The following is a 20249-nucleotide window of genomic DNA, read 5'->3' as shown; positions in this document are numbered from 1 at the left end:
CAATTTATGACGTTTAATATAAATTTATTTCATTATTTTTAGGTCGGAGGTTACTTTTAATTGTATTTTTAGATTTTAGATTATTAGCAGCCGACGAGGCTTTGATAATCTGCGCGGTGGGTTGTTTACGTCGGATTTTGTAGGCGGTGCCCGGTTTGAAGGTGATTGCTTTGTCGATGTGATATGGCTACTTCAAAGAAAGCAGCTCGGCTTGAGAGTGAAATTGAGAAGAGTAGAGCAGAATGTAACTGGGAAAAGATTTTAGATATATCAAAGCAAGCAAAGACTAAATCTCCTAATTTAGGTTTGTCAGTATTCATTGTCAAACTGTGTAGGCTAGGCCTAGGATAGCTAGCTAGGTAGGCTAGGTCTAGGAAGAAGAGCCTAACTAAGCCTAGGAGGTCTAGGCTAGCCTAGAGGCCTAGGCCCTAGGTAGCTAGCTAGAGGCTTAGGCCTATAGATAGGCCTGTCTGTCTGTATCCAGACCCGGTCATCACACCATAATAAGATTGCTATAAAACGGTCTGAACTGGTAGGTATGCCTAGACTTAACTCATCGAATAAAGCTGGCTTTATCACTTAGTTTTGGCCTAGCTAGGCCGTCTTACTGTACTAAAGTCATTCCTCTAAGACCATTGCTATAAAACAGTCTTCCCTAAATAACCGCTTTCAGTATTGAAACACAAACAATGACTCCCTGGTAACGTAAGATTGAGGGCGAATTAATCAGCAGAACGCCACAATGAAAATGATTTTAAACTGTTTTAAGCCTCCTCTGAGTAGGCTTTTTAAGATGGCTAACTGGTTAGACTGTGGTATAGCAATGTGGTCTATAATCATAGACCACTAGGGACGTCAGGATTATAGCCGGCTAACCGTTAAGACCATCTAAATAAAGCAATTCGCCCCCGGTCATCACATCATAAACAGTGGTGGCACCAGCGGGGGTGTGGGGTAGGGTTGGCATTTTCCCACCCATCGAACAGACCTGGACCCCCCGGTCGTGTGATGAACGACTAAGTCATTGGATCCAACATTTTTTTAAATAATAATTTGCCTATCCAAGTAATGCTATTTTGAGCACAAAGCACATTTTAGGACCAAATTAAGCCATAAAAACTCTTCCGTGAACCCTAACAGGGATTTTTTTTTATTCCGGGCCATCGACCAAGGTTTCGTCGTCGCCTTGGTTCAGACCCCTCTGTTGGACACGTCGGACCCCTTGTCGCAAATTTCTGGCACCACCGCTGACCATAAGCCTTGGTAAATAGGTCTCTACTGTAGGCCTAGGTAATATACTGTATAGATTCAAATCATACATATACTTTCTTTAGGATTTTGTGGTTTTAATAATAATAATATTAATAATGTCAATCGATGACAATAAGGTGTTTGTTATTGTTAATGATTATACTGTACATCTCACTTTTAAAAATTAATTCTTGTGTTTGATAAAATGTGCTATATAAATTTCTATTTAAGGTCTACAGTAATGATATATATTGAATCTAAAATTCCTTTACAGAAGTGTTATTGAATGTTGCATTGGGCGAAGCAGAGTTGGAAACCTTTGTCATAAAATATCCTCCAAAGACACAGGATCATGTTGCCAAGGCTAAGAGGGAGCTTCGATCTGCTAAGCAACACTTGCAAAATGCACTTAAAGGAAACAACAAGGTATGCTTCAACAAAATGTTGATTTCTTCTACAGTTAAACTTGCCTAAGTCGAATCCAAAATAAAATATGAAATATGAAATATTGTTCGACTTGGATAAAATTTGACTTACAGATTCTTAATGGAAAACACAACAATTTGGCATGTAAAATAAGATCGACTTAGAAATTATTTGACTTCAGCACAGTCGACTAAGGCAAGTTTAACTGTATATAGATCCATTGCATCAAAACCAGGCTCCAGAGGAAAACAAATTTTTGATATGTTATACAACTGATTCTTCTGAGACACTAACAGAGGTGTTTGATGGAAGACTCTGGAAAGGTTATACATTTTTTTATATTTTAAGATGGGGAAAAATCGGTTGTTGAGGCCTATTTGTACTTGCAACAATAACGATAAATATCTAAAAGCAATTGTTCATATAGAAAATAAATCAAATATGCGAAATTTTTACACTAGGATGATTCGATAACGATTTATCGTGTATATAATAACAAAATATTTTGAGAAATCACAGAAAAAATAACAAAAGTAATAATGTATAGAAAAAAACATATTTTTAATGGACAAATTATTTACTTGACAAAAAAAAAAAAACAAAGCAAAATCAAGATATTAAAATAAATATTTCAACAAAAATAAATGGCCACAGGGAAAATTACACAAGATTAGATGAAAGTTTGAAAGAAGAGGAAAAGCGAGCACAACAGACAATTGGTGGAAAAGAGTTGTAGATGAAAGAAGTATTAAAGCTGAATGAAAAAGAAAGATTTCAAGATTGGGCTTAGGAATGTTATTACACAGCAAAGAAAAACAAAAAAATTTTACTATACTTACTAATAGAGAAATAAACATATAATAAATTAAAATTACATTAATATAATTATGCTTTGATTTGAATTGTGTATATATTGCAGATTTTATGTTTTTTTTTCTGCCTAGCATTATTTGTACAAGGAGGCCCAATTACTGATGGCAAAATACCACTTTGCATGTGGAGAGTATAAAGAGGCCCTGAACATGTATGACACATTAGGCTTGGACACTTTAGACGTACAAGACACGTCCAATAGGATGCTTCGAATGATGGCAGAGGCCTTTGGTTTAAAGGGTAAGAACTTGTTTTGATCTGTTTTAATTGAAGTGTAATACAGTAACTATTTTATCCTTTTAACACCCTGCCAGCAAATCACAGAGATCTCCGTGTTTGGTAACGCAACGCTTGACTGCCAAACACGGAGGTCTCCGTGTTCCAGGTTTTTTTACAGAATCCGATAGATGGGGTAATTACCAACATGTACTAACAATTTAAACACTATATTCAGTCTGGACCGTAAGTATTTCACTATTTGTTTGTTTACATTAGCGTAGACTGGTATTGATTTACTTTCACAAAATCGCAATTATCTCAGTTTCGTTGTGAAAGTGCATTTATCTCCAAAAGTGAGTCATTTTTATTTTATTGTTACGGGTCACAGATTGTGAGTAGAATAAAGTGTTTGGTACCACTGTAAAGCTAAAATATTTGTAGTTCTTGTATTATTCATTACTGTACATGTCAATCTGATCACATACGCACTCTCAACGAGCTTCGACAAAGTGTTAAAATTTGCTAAAAAGTCTGGCTGTGGCTGATACTATCTTTTCAAACCCTGGCGGTCGGAGTGTTAATAATATTATATGTCAAACAGTATCTTTATATTTAATTCCTGAATTAACTAATCCACAGGGATCTGTTTGGAGAGAACAATCAGTGAGAGGAAAGATACAAGCAACACAGCAGATGAAGAAGATATTATATACAATTATGAAAAAGGAGGAGATCTGGCCTTACACTACTTACAGGAACTTGAAAAAGTTGGCTGTGTTGGCGGCAATCTGACTGGTATGGGGCCTGTCTTGGAAACAGTCGTGCAAAGAGCACCCATACTACACCTTTCAAAAGGGTAATTTATTGTACTTGTATCAATTTATTTTTATGTGAAGTAAAGATGACAGTAATATTAGTAAATTATGTAATTCATATAGGAAATCATGTAATGTATACAAATATATATTGTCAGTGTTGAAATATGTAAAGAACACTGTATATTACACTGTTAATGTCGATGTAACATAAATGAAGTATATAGTATTGCTATGATTCAATGTAGCCTGGGTTCCCGGCCATAATTTTTGGTTACTCACTCTTTATTGCACTTAGTGCACGCCATACCCATTTAATTGGCATCCCATACTTGATTCTTCTTCTTCTTTTTTTTTCTGTCTTTTAATTAACATTCTCGTTGGTGGCGCTGTCCAGAATGAAAAAAAAATAAGGGACTTGTGGAAAGTATATGATTCAATGGTGAATTGTTATTTAGTTGAACAGTGGTGGATTCAAGAATTCAATATAGAGGGAGCCCAAAAAGTCGATTTTTCAGATAGGATCTGGACCACCTCAACCGAAACACATGGCTGAGGTACAAAATTTTGACCTCCTCCTTGACTCGATATTATACTCAATAATACCTTGACTTGATATATTAGCCCTACTTCATAATAATATATATAACATATAATCATTATTTATTCTTTAAATTGGTTCTAATAGTGATAAGAATCGCGGAATCAATCGCTTCAGACAGATCCTGAAAGCCGTTGAAGCGCGTAGTTCTCAGGACATCCGTGTTACGTTGGCACGAGAACTAGTGGAGGTACTCTTACGTGGCATCTGCAATAGCACCTACACAGCGCCTGTGGTTGACAACGAGGGCGGCACATTAAGTCGTTCCGTCGGTCTAACGGTTCAGCCTGGGATGCGCCATTCGTTGTCGAGACAATCCCTAAAACCAAAAATGTACAGCACTGACAGGTATGTGTCTTGTTATTACTTGCTATCCAGTGATTATGATAGAGGGCGCCATTGTTTTGAAAAGTGTTGTTATGCTTGTGTACATAATTATTGTGAAAAAGCAAATAAATAAAAGCATAAAACAATTGTTATTGTAATAGGTAAAACAAATTCAAATACTGTATGAACGTTTTATTTGCTGACAAATTTAATCACACATACACTCTTTTGCCAAACAAGTGCATAGATGTAATTTATTTATGAAATAAGCCATCTCACAGCTAATGGAAAATAAGGAACTCAGGATGTTTTTGTATAGTTATAGGAGGATGAACATTGGCCTCTAATGAATTACAATATCAGCTTGTCTTATTCAATACTGTAATATGTAATCGTTTAGCCTTGCTGATTATGTATGTTTATTGATTGCTTTGCTTTATATTTAGTCGGCCAAGTCATTGCCCTATGGAACTGTAAGTTACCCGGAGTTTCTGTGAACTGAGCTGTTTAACAACTGCATTGTGTGTTTTTTTTTTTTCCATACAACTTTAGAACCCTGTGAATGCACATGAATGAATAGTATAATAGTTTTTAATTTTTGCATTGAAATCTATTTCATTAGATAAAAGTCTTTGTGTGATCTTTGTTTTGTTTTCTTGAGGTTTGAATTTAATTAGTTTACATTTTCACATAAAACTCAGTGTTTGAAATTTGGGTTTTCTTTAGGTTGTCTCATTTTTTACCAGTCTTTAAACTGTCTGTTGATTGTTTGGTTTGGTATTATCTATTTATGCATGATCTTTTTAATTTTCATCTTAACAAAATAATTTTACTTTTTCATAATTTGTTTATATTTGGCAAAGGTGATATGATTCACTCTAACAGACTTTTTAATATATTTGAAATTCTATTCATGGATTTATAGAGAATAATAAAGACTGCCCTCTGTAGTTAACTTAATGCATTCTGTAAATTGATTGTTTGAATGCTATATTATTATGAAGTAGAACCGTAGATTGGTAGTAATAATGCAGGGGCTTCTAATTCTAGAGTCCAGCACTCAAATCATACAAAACACCTAGATAAAAATACCTCCTCTCCCTTTAGTAATGATAGAGTTATGAAGCATCATTTTCATATAATAACCAGATTTTCTTGCTGATCAATGTAAAAGAAACTTAATTATATACTATAATATAAATAGAATACCCAGGATGAATTTATGAAAAGGGATAAATCTCATTTTTTTTAGAAGGCAGACACTCAATTCTAAATATGGCAACCATTCTTTAAAGCCAGGCTCCAGCAGAAACAATTTGTTTGATATTTTGATTATACAACTGTTTTTTCTACTATCAAATTTACTTTGACAAAAAAAATGTGACAAGCCCATATATAGTAATGCTATGCCTATATATGGTCATGGTGTGATGTCATCATGCCCATATATGGGCATATCACACTTTTTTGTCACACAAAATTTGATAGTGTAGACAGAGTTTAAGACACAAAAAGGGTGTTTGATGAAAAAATTAGGAACAGTTAATGGGATACATATTTCTGAATATTTAAAAACTGGGGGGGGGGGGAGGTGGCCTGGCTTTTAAAGTCTAATACAGCAAGGTGAGAAATGAAAAAACCAGTAGGGGTATGGGAAATGCATCATCATTCATAGTATCCCCTGCTTGCCTTGAAATTTCATTCTCTACTGACAGTGACTGACCCACTACATCATGAAAATGATGCTTCATAAACTCAAAATATTCTTCAGCTCTGTCTAACACTATCTAATTTCCTTTGACAGACATCTGTTGTATGCCCATATTTTGTCATGATGTGCCTATATATGGTCATGATGTGATGTCATCATGACTATATTTAGTCACGTCACATTTTTTTGTCAAATTAAATTTGATAGTCTGGACAGGGCTTAAACCCTATCCTGACTAACAGATTTTATTTTATAATAACATGTGACATGCCTAAATATGGTCATGAGGGCATCGTAAGCGTTGGTTCATGCACATACACGTCACATTTCTATCGGAGTTTTTCACTTCAGCGAAGTCAGTACTTCAAACCGTTTCTACTTTTTGCGAAGTTAAAAAATGCGCAACTAGTCAGAGGCAGGTAGCAAACCAATGCTTTTGATTCGCACAAATAAATTCACTTAGTGTACAACCATCTTAATGCTTCTACCTAGTTTGCCAATAGTTATCCCTTCCCCTTACTTTAACATGGTTTGTGATAATGAACAATCCTCTAAGAACTTGCTGTTTTAAAATAACTTACTCATTGACTGAAAATAGCATTTTTAATTATTTGTTTTTATGTATAATATATACTTTTTTAATACCTTGTTTAGCGAACACTCCGACTGCCAATTTTTGGACAGTTAGCGCACCCTCCACCACAAAAATTGGAAATTTCAGAATAAATTTTTTTTTTTAAATTTATATTTATTGTGCCCTTTACTCCTCTGAAATCCCCAAAATAAGTTATGTCTATTTCTTCCTTAACTATTTACATTTTAAAGCATTAATCAATCTTATACTGTTTACAATCATCAATAACATGTACAGTATATTTTATCCTCCGCCTAGATGCTTTTGGCAGTAAGAAAACAAATGTTATTTTCATTTTTCCACCCTCTTTTGAGGATCTTTAATAAAATAGGTTCGCTACAAGGTGAAAAGTCTCCTTACCTGTATATAGTATTGTGTAGGTAGTATTGCCTAAGTATTACATTATATGATTTATATTTTTTTGCAGTATATTTGTTCCAAAAAACAGAAATGAAGAAGTACTTCTCCTTTTGCTAATATGTGAACTTCAGGTTTGTAATTAGTCATCAGTTATTATCATCTTCATCATCATCATTAATCATTATTGTCATCATCATTCTCATTAGTAGTCATTATTAATTATCATCATTGGCAGTATTTATTATTGCATTTGTTAAGATCATCAATCAACTAATTGTCCTCCTGTCAGTTGTGCTAAAGAGATTGTTGTTTATGCAAGTCAATGATATATTAGCTAATGGATTTCTGTCATGTTTATTGTATGTGTATAAATGCAAACTCAGACAGCGTCGTACGATGCAGCCCGACGCAATTTGTTGTCACGTTGGGTCTGTGTGAGTTACAGACGCGATTTTTTGCGTCGGGGACCGTCGGGTCGTAGAATATTAAACATGTTTAATATTTCTCACGATGGCTTAAGACTGTCCCAGACAATAAATTGCATCAGGCTGCGTCGTACGACGCTGTCTGAGTTGGCCTCAAGGTCATTGTCTTAGGAAAAGGGAAGAAAATCAAAAGAAATGAAAGTATAAGAAATGAATGGAAAAAATGGAAAATAAAAAGATAGAAAATAAAAAAATTTAAAGAAAGCAAAATGTAGAGAAAAGAATATGCAAAGTTTTTTTAATTATATATTTTCCTTATATGTTGTTACTTTACATGGCCTTGCACGGCCTTGGCGAAAAACACCCTTGGGTGAATCAAGTGTATCCGTGTAAAAATAAAGTATATTATTATTATTATTATAAAGAAGAAGAAAATGAATAAATAAGAGAGCAGAAGAAATGATTAAAAGAAAATGAAGGAAAGGAGATTAGCATTACTGTATTTAGCAAAATTCAACTTAATTACAATAAACTGAATTGGTAATAATTGGATAATTGATATAATGTTGGTACATTATAGAGATACAATAATTCACTTTGATTTATTGCTTTTCCGGTTACAAAAGATCATAGTGGTCCATACATCATACACTATACAAATTCAACGTTATTTTTGTTATTAAATAGATTGCTGCTTACGCAGATAAGATTTCTATTGGCAATCCATATCCCATGGGCCTTAATATATAATTATATTATTGTTGCGTACCTGTCATTTAACAGGTATCAAAGGATGTGGTTTTGAATCGTTCTCCTGAGTACGCCGGTGGAAGGAACGAGTCTGTGCTAAACATTGAAGCCATTTATGATCTCCTCTCCATTTCACTGGTCAAAATGTCTCAGTTTTCTCTTCTTTCTGAGGTAAGGCTATTTAAACTTACTAAATATTTAATTTTAAAATCTTCTTATCAAGTCCATACATGAGTTCATACTCTGTTGTGCCATTCTTGAGCTAGGGCCTAGGATAAGTCTCTCTTGGGATATGGCGGCGGCCGCAGTATTAGTAATATCTTCATGGCTTTTTGAGTATGCAAAAGTAGCACACTACCCCTGATACTCTTTTAGCAGTTAAGCATGAAAGTATTGGCATCTTCATGAGTTCTTCCCTGGTAAACTGCTACTTCACAGCTTACAGAATGTGCTTATATTATCTTTATATTTCTATTTTTTGGGTTCGCGCAAGACGCTGACTCCAGAACCTCACTGCTGTTCTTATTCTTGTTACTAAAACTTTAAAAGCGTCCAGTGTCGCCAGTTTTGAACGGACGTGCAGAAAATTTTGTACACATATATTAGAGGTGATTTCTAACAAACGTTCATCACCCTTTTTTTAAGTTGGACCCCAGGGTTCCCCCTACACCTACAAAACAGTGAATTCAGCAAGGACTGTACATTACTGCCCTTACCACAAATAGGGCACGTCGCATGGATGGAGCAGTCGGTTAAGGATGTGTTCTAAAGAACTTAAGGTTGTGAGTTCGAATCGCGTCTTGGCATTCAATTTTTTTTTTCTAATTTTAAGAATTTTTTTTTTTTTTCAATTTTAAGATGTTCTAATTTTGTACAAATGAACATTCTAAATAATATTTTGTTAGTACAAATAAACATCCTAATTATTTAAACATTTCTATCTTATTAGCTCTTCCAAAAAACCCAATATAATAACTAACCCTTGCACCTGTACCGCATTTAAGCGTGGAGGAATGCACGGACCGATGAGCGGTCGCTCTTGTTATTTTAAGATTTTAAAATTGTTTTAATTATTTTTAGATGTTTGATTTTTATATTATTTAAAAAAATTATAATAAATTATTAAAATATTGTTGTTATTATATTATTATTAATTTTTCATAATTATCATTTTGTTGTTACTTGTATTGTTTATTTAGACTTTTGACAGGAGTATGAAGTTCTCATCTGAAGAGTTCCATTTGTGGTACCAGTTTGCACTGTCACTTACTTGTGCTGGCAAGGTATTGTAAAGCAGCCAATAGAATATTTTATCTTCACGACACCATGACCAAATATAGGCATAATATGACTATATATGGACATACACAATTTTTTTTTAAAGAAAATGTGATAATCCAGACAGGGCTTTAGACAGAATCATTTGAGTATTTTTAAAGAATAGAATATTTTATCTTCACGACACCATGACCAAATATATGACTATATATGGGCATACACAATTTTTTTGAAAATGTGATAATCCAGACAGGGCTTTTAGACAGAGGCCTAGTTCAGACTAGGTGGATAAATTTGGCTCAACTGACAGGGTTTATCCACCTGCCAGTCTGAACTATAGTAGGTGGCTTATCTCAAGCCAGGCTGTGTTTCTATTTAGTAACCAGGCCTGGCATGCCACCGTGTTTAACTTTTCTAAGCCGGGCTTTAATCGTTGCGGAGGTCTTTCATTGACTATGACCAATCTGCATTCAATTACGTACACTGTGAGCGAGCATAATCGCGAGCAATTGAAACACGTTTCCTGGTCACGGTTCATTATTATGCAAATGCTCGCGCCTCCTGGCTAATCCTGCTAGTCTGAACGCAGCCAGGCTTAACTCAAGCCTGGCTTATATCCAAGTCTGAACGTAGCCTCAATCTTTTGATGAGTATTTTTTTTTTCTAATATATATTTATCATTAGTTTGCAAGAGCTCTCCTGGTTTTAGAAGAGTGCCATCGACTGCAGCCGAAGAATTCCAGTGTGTTGATGATGGCCGCAAAAATATGCTTCAAGCACTTAGCTCAGGTTTGTATCATGTTCAGTCTATGAGAGTGAGTTATGCAGCGCTTAGGGATTGGAATTTGGTTTGAGACAGACCAGTTGTTCAAGACCTGCCATGCTTGGTCTTTGGGTATTAAGACAAATTGCTCTAATTATCTTGTCCCTTTGATACAGTATAAGCTATTCATAGATATTATTACACCATTTAAAAGGAGTAGGGGGTTTTCTCTTGGTTTACAGAATATATATTGTAGGCATCCACTATAGGTTTCCCTCTTGGAGGCCTAATATGAATACCTTTGTTGGTCTAAACAAAGAACCATATACTGTACAGTATATACATTTACATTGTCAAATGTTTTTGCATGCTTATTGTAAAGTAATATTATGCTTCAAATTTGAAAATTTCAATGATATATCAAAAATGCCTGATAGATTGACACTGGTTAGCAATTTTCACTGTGCTTGAAAAAACATTTTTGCTTCCCTTATTGTATCATTAATTATAATTGTTAATAACCTTTATTGTTATCTTTGTAATTGATAATCAATTATTTTTTTTTTGGCCTTGTGTTTTTGACAATAGTTGATTGTTATTTCTGCAAACAGATTGATGATGGTATTGAATTTTGCAAGAAAGTTATCTCCTTGCAGAGCAAACAGCTGTTTACAGCTAGAGCATATATGATGCTCGGCATAGGAGAAGCCATGAAGGCTGGAGAAGGTAAGCAGAGCATTCAGCAGGTCATAAAGCCCACTTTTCACCTGCAGTACCAGACCTAATGAGGATACTGAGCATTGGGTAAAATTGGGGTTCTGAGCATTGGGTAAAAGAGGGGTTCTGAGCATTGGGTTAAGGGACGTCAATGAAGAGTTAAATGGGGTTCACAGGCTTAAAGCTTACTTTTTGATGCAATTAAAAAAATAGAATATATTGTAATTATCCTTCAAAAGCAATTTTCAATCTGAAGGAAAGAAGAAAAAAACAACCACTGGGTGAAGAGGAAAGTTTTTTTTGTGTGTTTATAGGCTATTGTGTATGGGTTCAATGGACAAATGGGGGGGGGGGGGTTTCTCTGAAAATGATTTGCTTGCCAGAACCACTAAAAGCCCCTCTGGTCACGGGCTTACTTGTAATAACTGTTACCAAAGCTTTTAACACGTTGACTACTGTCAAGTCTATTTTTCCTAGCTCTTTCCTATACGCCATAGCATAAAGTGCACCACCATCATTGCTATTAACTGTAATGAACATGAACAAACATATGGTATATATTTTGAAATCATTACTTCCTGAATGCCAGGCCAAAACATTGTATTCTGTTGACGTACAATACAATGTAGCAGTATATAGTGTGGGCGTTAATTCCTTGTCGCTCTCAGTGAACCCTGTCGGATGTGAACTCGCGTCTATCAGCGAACTTGTTAATCATCGTATCTGTGGTAAGTCTTTATTTTGGAGTTGGAGCATTATAAATTTGCAATATTTAATAATATTGTCAATGTTATTTTTTATATATATTTTGTTTTCCAGCAACACTAAATAAAGAAAGGCAGCAACATCAGATGCAATCGCTGGAAGCTTTAAAGAAAGCAGAGCATCTTGATAAACATGATCACTTGATAGCCTTCCATTATGCACTTCAATTAGCATATTCAAGACAGGTGCGTTTATTCCAGGTGTTACAAATCTCTTGAAAGCTTTGCCACAATCATCACTTCACTTAATAAAAAACTTTCAAACAGCAGCTATTTTCCAGGTGTCACAAATGCAGTGTGGCTTCCTGTAGTTTCAATCAAATTTAACAACTGACCAGGCAGAACAGATGTTGCCCCATTAAATACATGTGTTTAAATATGTTATGCTGTCATTTTGTGTTACCATAGTTGATACTATATTTAGTTTTCCTGTGTTCAACAGTAAAAAGCTGATATTTTACTGTTCCTAAAATAGTGGCTACAAAGGTCTGCTTTTAAATCAGTTAATAGTTCAGCATTTTTTTTTCTCCATATTAGATTCCTGAAGCTCTTGAAAAGATTCGCACAGCTTTGAAACTGTGCAGTGACCATGCTGAGTCTCTGCACCTACTAGCCTTGCTGCTGTCATCTCAGAAACTCTTCAATGACGCATTGAAGGTGATCAAGGGAGCTATTGAACAGTACCCAGACAACATGAGGTCAGTGAAATTTGATGACAGGTTTCTTGATCAAAGTCCACCACACCAGTGGCTGCGTGAGTGGGGGAGCAGCAGGGGCTTAAGTCCCCCACCAGACAGGTCAACACATGTCTGTCACAGTCTGAGAGTGTCATTTCGGCCCATCCAAATGTTCCTATTCTTTAAAAAATCTCATTTTGGATGGGGAACCCCCCTCTCGAACCTTTTCTCCAGCTCAGGCCTACAAGCTTAAGTCCCCATGTTGGACAGCTCAGCCCCCCCCCCCCAGAAAATATATCTTAGAGCGGCCACTGCACCACACACAAGAGAAAACAGCTTAAAATGGACCACAAATATGCCTTTGTTAAGGCTGTTACACCTGTTGCACATGACAGTAAAGAATTTTGAAATTTCATTGTATTAATATTCCCCCATCAGACTGGACCACAAATATGCCTTTGTTAAGGCTGTTACACCTGTTGCACATGACAGTAAAGAATTTTGAAATTTCATTGTATTAATATTCCCCCATCAGACAGGTCAAGCCCCCCCCCCTCCACTTTGGACAGAGCTCGTTAAGGCTGTTACACCTGTTTTACATGAGAGTAAAGAATTTTATAATAATAATAATGGTAGACTTATATAGCGCAGTGTGCTATGCACTTCAAATTATTATTACCCCATCACTAGATTAAACACCTATGAAACACAACTTCTTATTCTCTTACCATTACTTATGTTTCTTCCCACAGTATGTTATTCACTATGATCAAACTCGTAGCAATAGTGCGAGGACCAGATGAAGCCCTTATGACCTGCAAGTCCATGCTAAGTATGTGGAAGAAGACACATGACAAAATTATGCACAGGTACTCTACCATAGATGGTTTGTTAAAATTAATAGATAAAATTATTCTGTTTTTTATATCCTTCCGGTTCTAGTAGAAAAAATAGATGTTGCACTCATTGAAAGAGTGTCATCTGTTTCCATACATTTTTCCCAAAGAGATTTTGGTGAGAGGAGGGGGTGTCCAAATTTAAAATTGACCAATAAAAAAGGTTTTAAAATTAATTGACCAATAAAAATAACTTTTAAAATCCACCAGAATTGGAGGTTTATAATTGGCCAATAAGAGGATTTGAAATTGGCATTTTGGCAACAGGGTGCTTTAATATTAGGGGGCTTTAGGTTGCAATTTCGTCAAATCTACATATGCAGAGAACGTAGGACGCCAGGTAGGACGGTCATGCATAAGTCATTCCATTCTAGCATTGCGTCGTTGCGCAAATCGAAAGCTCCCTACTTACCAGTAAGAGTGAAGTTATTGCTTGGTGATTAAGCTGCTCAGATTGCAATCTCTGGGTCCAGGCTTCAAAAATTAGACCATAGTAATGAAGTTTATAATAAAGATTATAATAGTGCTTCAATTTTCCCTCTACAGTGATACATTTCAAGGCATGGTGTTAATAGAAAAGGTTGGGAGTGACAAGAGAAGCATGGCACACGTTCACATATCAGAGTTAAAGGACAGAGACTCAGGTAGGCAGTGTGCTCTGCTTTGCTAACTTAGAATAAAATGTCTGACCCCCCATAACAAAGAGAGATGTTAAATATTTATTTAAATATTTGATCAAATTGTGTGGTGCAGAAGATATGTTTATTACAGACATATATGAAATATTAGAAACTTATTGTTACATTGCACTATAATGTTTATTTGTTACAATTGTTGTTGTTACTCCACAAATATTACTATAGTATGATCCATTCTCTTGTCATTATTTTACTTTCATTCATTTAATGAATTACAATGTTGATGAGTATAAAGGTAATTGCTTTATAAATTTCATTTTAGCTTTGGTTTAACCTTTTTTTAATTATTATTTTAGCTTTGTTTTTAACTCTTTTATTTGGTGTAGCTTAAATTGTTCATCTTACTGGTTTCAGGGTTAATATGAACTATGTACTGTCTGTGTAGAGCTAATGATGGTTTAGTGATAATGTTGATGATAATAGATTTTATATGGTAGATAAAAGGATGGAAAGAGAAGTGCAATATGTGATAAAGATGCTAATGTAACGTAAGGAAATAGAGTAATAGTGTAGTATGTATTGTTTCAATCAAACAATTTTTGGAAGTAACCTGCCATTGACTAACATCCAACCCAGTGGCATATCCCACTGTAATCCACTTTATACTACAGAAACTGGTGATAAGCCCTTTAATTCAAGATCAGTTTTCTAAAGCACAAACTAACAATCTTTAATCTTTAACACAAAGCTAACCAACTAATTGGAAACATTTTCAGGTGTTCTCGAATTAGAGGCAAATGGTACTTGCTATGTAGTATTTATTTTAGCTAATTTATATTTGAGCACAATATATTTGCTCCTTTTTTTTTTAATGATGTAGTGATTGTTGAAATCAAAAGTGAAAATTATATTACTAACTTTAACTACTGGTTATGATGAGTGTATTAGGTCAAACCCAATCCAATCCAATCTAGTAATTTATAAAGCTCCTTTCTTTACAGTTACGAAACTCTGCACCCCACATACTTTGTCTTTGATATAAAAATTCAAAATGTGAATCCATCACAAAAGTGTGTAATATTATTGCATTTATAACATTATATAACAATCATTTGTGAGACTGATGAATTAAATTAAGCTTTAGAATTTGTTTATGGTGTTGGTTTTATGTGCTACATTAGGATGTAAATTAAGCTCTATAAATATTATTATGTTATTGGTTTTGTATGGTATGCTAGGAAATAAATAAATATGCTATTTTTATCATCATCATTTGATTTGATTTGATGTATTTGATATTTTTATAAACAAATGAAAAACAAGATACAGAACCAAGAAGCACGGAAAAAATTATGATATCCTTGATTAATGAATAGTATTATTTTTATCATCTTCATTTTAATTGAATTAATATTCTAATATCTTTAGTTTAATTGTAACTAAAGTCTATCAAATCATATTTGTTTTGCAATTTTTACATGCTTTCATTAAGATTGGCTAAGGAATGCTCGGGTTTAGAGTGCCAGCAAATTAGTTATGAATTGGTTATAAAACTGTCTACGCACCCCGCCCCAAATACCAATTTATGCCTTTCTCTTAAGTGTTGTTGGATTCAGGTTACATACTTTTTTATTATTAACATATTTCCAAATATATAATCTAAGGTAGTGGAGCTTAGTAGCTTGGGTGTTGCTTGCATTCTAATTGCAGTGTCTTTGGTTTAAAGTCCTGTCAAAACCAGGAATTTTTCTTATGATTATAAACATCCAAAGCCATAATGAGACCCAGTTTATAAAGCAAACTAATTTACTTAAAACCTATAAATCAATAACCATGTACAGTGCATGTACTGTACTGTTTTGAAAAAAAAGGCCCATGCTATTTTGAAAAGAAGCCTATGAGGCTACTTTTTCAAACTAAAGAGAAGGCTTCAATTCGAGATGGGCTGCTTCTCGAGATTAAGCCCATTGGGCTTCTATTCGAGATGTTATGGTAGTTTACAAGAGTTTTCAGAATTTGTGCATAATAAATCTGTTGAATATTTTGTGTTGCAGGATCCATTCATAATTCATTAGCAGCTTCCAGGGTTGAGCAAGCATTATCAGAGGTTGCCTCTTCAATGGGCAGTTACATACCAAAGCCAGGCTCACAGCAAGTGTGGTACACCCAGGCACAGATATGGCTCTCTACAGGTATCAAGAACTTTTTAATCAACTAAACAATAAGTTAGTTTTAATCACCTGAGATATATTATCAATCAGTAACAATAAAAATACTTAATGTAGTTGAAGATGAACTTTAGGGAAGAAATACTCATATTTAATGTAATAGAAACAAACACAATTTTTAATATGGCATACAGTGAAACTTTGAGAATGTTAATTAGACTTAAGCTTTGTTTCCATAAAATTGCTACATGCTATCACTGACAGCTTTTGGTGATGCTGATTGGTCAGTTGAATCAAGGAGCCTTCCTGATTCTGTCGGGGATTGCTGCGTATTACATTGATGGCACTGAAAACCCCGTAGTGACAGTGTAGCAATTTTAAGGAAACCATGATTTCACCAACTGACAAATCAGAACGGGGCCAGGATTATGCGCTTTCCTACAAATGTATATGATTGCGTACATTTGCATTGACGTTTTGTGAGTGGGAGGATCCATTAAGACAGGAATGGCAAAGTTTTTCTATCTTCTGCAGTATAAACTTAAAAAAACAAAATTTCCAATTTTCATTCTAAGCCTGATACAGACATCCTACATAACCATCAATGCCCAGCTGAAACAGAAATCCCAGGTATTATTCCAAGCAAGGTACAGACACAAGATACATGACCATCTAGACCCAGCATGGCAAAAATATCATATATTTGTTTTTTATTCAGATAAAAAAGAATAAATAATAATTTGAAGCCAGATACCCCAACTAAATCATTTATTCCCAGAACCATTCCTATGGAACCTACACTTTACGTTACTGTGCACAACAGGCAAATGGTCAAGTTCTTTCATTTTTTGTTTTTCAGCTGAGATTTACATAGCTGTTGGTAAGCTGAATGAGGCAAAATCCTGTATGCAGGAGGCAGCTAGTATCTTCCCTCTGTCACACCAAATATTACACATGGTAAATTAGAATTTTTTAAATGAAAATCTCTAAATGTGGCTGATATCATATTCTTTTTAAATGCATCATGATATCAGTGGTGTATCTAAAAGTTTTGAAGTGGGAGAGCAGATGGGGGGGGGCGAAGGTGAAGTAGGGGCCTCGACGATCAGTCGAGGGGAGCTAACTCACAAAATAAGGTGATTTTTACTTACTTGATCATGATTTTTTGGGGGCGTCTGGGGTCCGCGAGCAATTTTTGGAGGGGCGCACTCCCTAGATACGTCACTGAAATGATATGGAATTCCAAAGTTGCAATAATTATTGGAATTGAATTGAACTTAAACTTAAAATACAAGTTCATAAGCGTGTCATGTTCTTCTATTACGTATTATAATTGAAGTTCAACAGAGGACACTCTTAAATGGTTTCAATCTTTCTGTATTACAGTGGGGATGTATCCATGACCATAAGGGAGAATTAACCGATGCCAAGAAGTACTATGATAATGCACTGGCCATCAATCCATCATACGTCAAAAGCCTTCAGAACCTTGGTATGCTGTATCTTGAGCAACAGAATTACACAATGGCAGAGAAACTGTTGAAGGATGCAGTGAATATTGACCCAACCTCACATGTTTCTTGGTTTGTCTTTCTTTAATATTCCTCAAACTGTGTTCTAAACAGTGACATAGGTGTTATGTCACAGTTTAGCCTACATGGTTTGTCTTTCTTTATTCTTCCTCAAACTGTGTTCTAAACAGTGACATAATGCCTATGGGCTTTCACTGGCTAAAGTAGGGGTACTGAACATAAAGGGCCTATAGATATTATTCGGTAATATTTTTGGCAGGACCCATAAGGAGCAGAATGTGTGCACCGTTGAAACATCAAAAAGCCAGAGTGCTGAATAGTAAACCAGAGAGAAAAACAATACAATAATAGAATTACAAGGTTCAATGTGTTTTGATTATGTCTAATCATAACTGCAGTTAAACCTACATTTTTGTTTTAATTTATATCAATATTTCGATCTCGATCTGTCTCCCACATATAATTCATTCATTGTGTCAATGATTTGTTGTCAATGATTGGTTGATTTTTCTTGATAGGAACCATCTTGGAAGAATATTAATGTCGCAAGGTGAATACGAAACAGCTAGTGAGTACTTGATGACATCGCTGGAGCTGGAGTCAACAGCACCTATTGTTCCTTTTATGGTTATCTCAAGAATACTTTAAAAAATATACATTGTGAGCTGAATACAAAACATATCAAGTATTATACAAAACCAGTTAGATTCTTCTGATTTTACTTATAGGTCACAAGAATAAAGTAATGCTTCCATTCAACAAAGTGTTGTATATTTAATGCTTACAGTACCTCCTTAATTATGTACTATATATATGATGATGTCACAGTTGGATATGAAACATAAAGTACTTTAACATCATTGGAGCTGGAATCAACAGCACATATCAAAGATACTATAATGATGAATTCACAGCTGGATATATGGAACATCAAGTATTTGATGACATCATTGGAGCTGGAGTCGGAAGCACATTATTATGATGAATGATACTATAATGATTATTATAAGTCAATCATGATGTCATCACTGCAATTCCCAATGTTATTTTCCTATCCCCAACCATGCACTAATTTTTCATTAGTGCATGGTTTGTTGGGGGGTTTTTTTTTTGTTCCTTTATTCTGTTATACCTGGATATGAAACACCAAGTACTTGATGACATTACTGGAGGTGGAATCAACAGCACATTACCATGATGATACTAAAAAGATAATGAAGTAACAGTTGGATATGAAACATCAAGTACAGTACTTGATACCATCACTGGAGCTGGAGTCAGCAGCACATTATGATTATACTAAAAAGATGAAGTCACAGCTGGATATGAAACATCAAGTACTTGATGACATCACACTGGAGCTGTAGCTGTTACCATATGTGGCAAAGACAAGCCAAACCAGTCACTCGTCGCAAATCGTGTTTCAGAGAAAATGGCCAAAACATGCTGGAATGTCAAATTTTAAAAAAATCTATTTTATTGCATTAAACTAACCTTTATATATCTACACATCATTCTATACTGTTATTTTCCCCCATTTTCAATGTTAAAACAATACTTATTAAGGATTTAAAGATAGTTTCTGCATGAGAAATGCCTGAAATCATAAACTTTGACGGTTAATTTCTCATATATTGTTCTTTAAACAGCTGTGTGGTTAAACGCTTGTAACTTCATAAGGAAATGTCCGATTTGAATGATTTTTTTACCATTTTATAGCTATTATTTTACTCTCTGACACTGTATTAATAACTCAAAATCGATTTTTGCGACGAGTGACTGGTTTGGCTTGTCTTTGCCACATATACCATCCTTCCCATCATAAAAGATACTTTATAAAGAACAGTGTATTCCTAGGTACAAAAGTCACATTATATATTTCTATACAGTAGACACTTCTCTTTATGTATCCCAATGAAATTTGGTTATTTGTAAATAAGATGTGTTCCTAAAATAGATTTTGTAGATACAGTATGACCAGGGAACAGTGAAAAATTCCACTGTTCCCTGGTATGACCATCATAGGTATGAAGATTCATGTAGACCCAGCCTACTAGATTGTAAGAAATTGTGATTGTTAATGTTGTTGAGCAAAGGATCAAGACTTTTAAATTTGTTTTACAAAGTTTGGTTATTAACGAACACATTCCCACTCTTCTTTTTAGAAGTGAAAGTACTCATAAATTGACATGAAAGCTGAAAAAATATGGTAATTAGATTGTCAACTGTGATGTGTCCAGTTTTTAGCATTCCTGAACAAAACGTTAGGGTTAGAATTTAAATAGTTAATTTTTATGTACTTTGTATTTTTACAGATGTTTTTAATATACAAAATAATATTACAATAAATTATAAATACTTTATTAAAACTATTAATTTACTAATTATTATTATTTTGTTTAATTATATTTCATTCCTACTGTA

The 20249-nt window shown here is 34.6% G+C and overlaps 1 protein-coding gene across 2 annotated transcripts; it reads left to right on the top strand.

Moving 5' to 3' along the window:
- Positions 1-72: 72 nt before the first annotated feature.
- LOC117100816 (tetratricopeptide repeat protein 7B-like) lies at positions 73-19315 on the top strand. Of its 2 annotated transcripts, XM_033240636.1 has the most exons (19): positions 73-304; positions 1526-1677; positions 2622-2790; positions 3409-3625; positions 4273-4533; positions 4959-4985; positions 7285-7348; positions 8426-8563; positions 9592-9675; positions 10355-10459; positions 11045-11159; positions 11970-12100; positions 12452-12612; positions 13344-13460; positions 14034-14131; positions 16180-16317; positions 17153-17250; positions 17680-17876; positions 18344-19315. In XM_033240636.1, exons 1-19 carry the CDS (start codon positions 184-186, stop codon positions 18471-18473), a joined length of 2523 nt encoding a protein of 840 aa, XP_033096527.1. In that variant the 5' UTR covers positions 73-183; the 3' UTR covers positions 18474-19315. The 2 variants fall into 2 exon arrangements, with proteins under 2 accessions (XP_033096527.1, XP_033096529.1); XM_033240638.1 differs by lacking the exon at positions 4959-4985.
- The last annotated feature ends 934 nt before the right edge of the window (positions 19316-20249 follow it).

The sequence above is a fragment of the Anneissia japonica genome, unplaced genomic scaffold, assembly GCF_011630105.1.
Source record: "Anneissia japonica isolate Jap-2015-1 unplaced genomic scaffold, ASM1163010v1 scaffold287756_len632865_cov181, whole genome shotgun sequence".
Classification (NCBI taxonomy): Eukaryota; Metazoa; Echinodermata; class Crinoidea; order Comatulida; family Comatulidae; genus Anneissia; species Anneissia japonica.
This window is presented reverse-complemented; position numbering and strand designations above follow the sequence as displayed.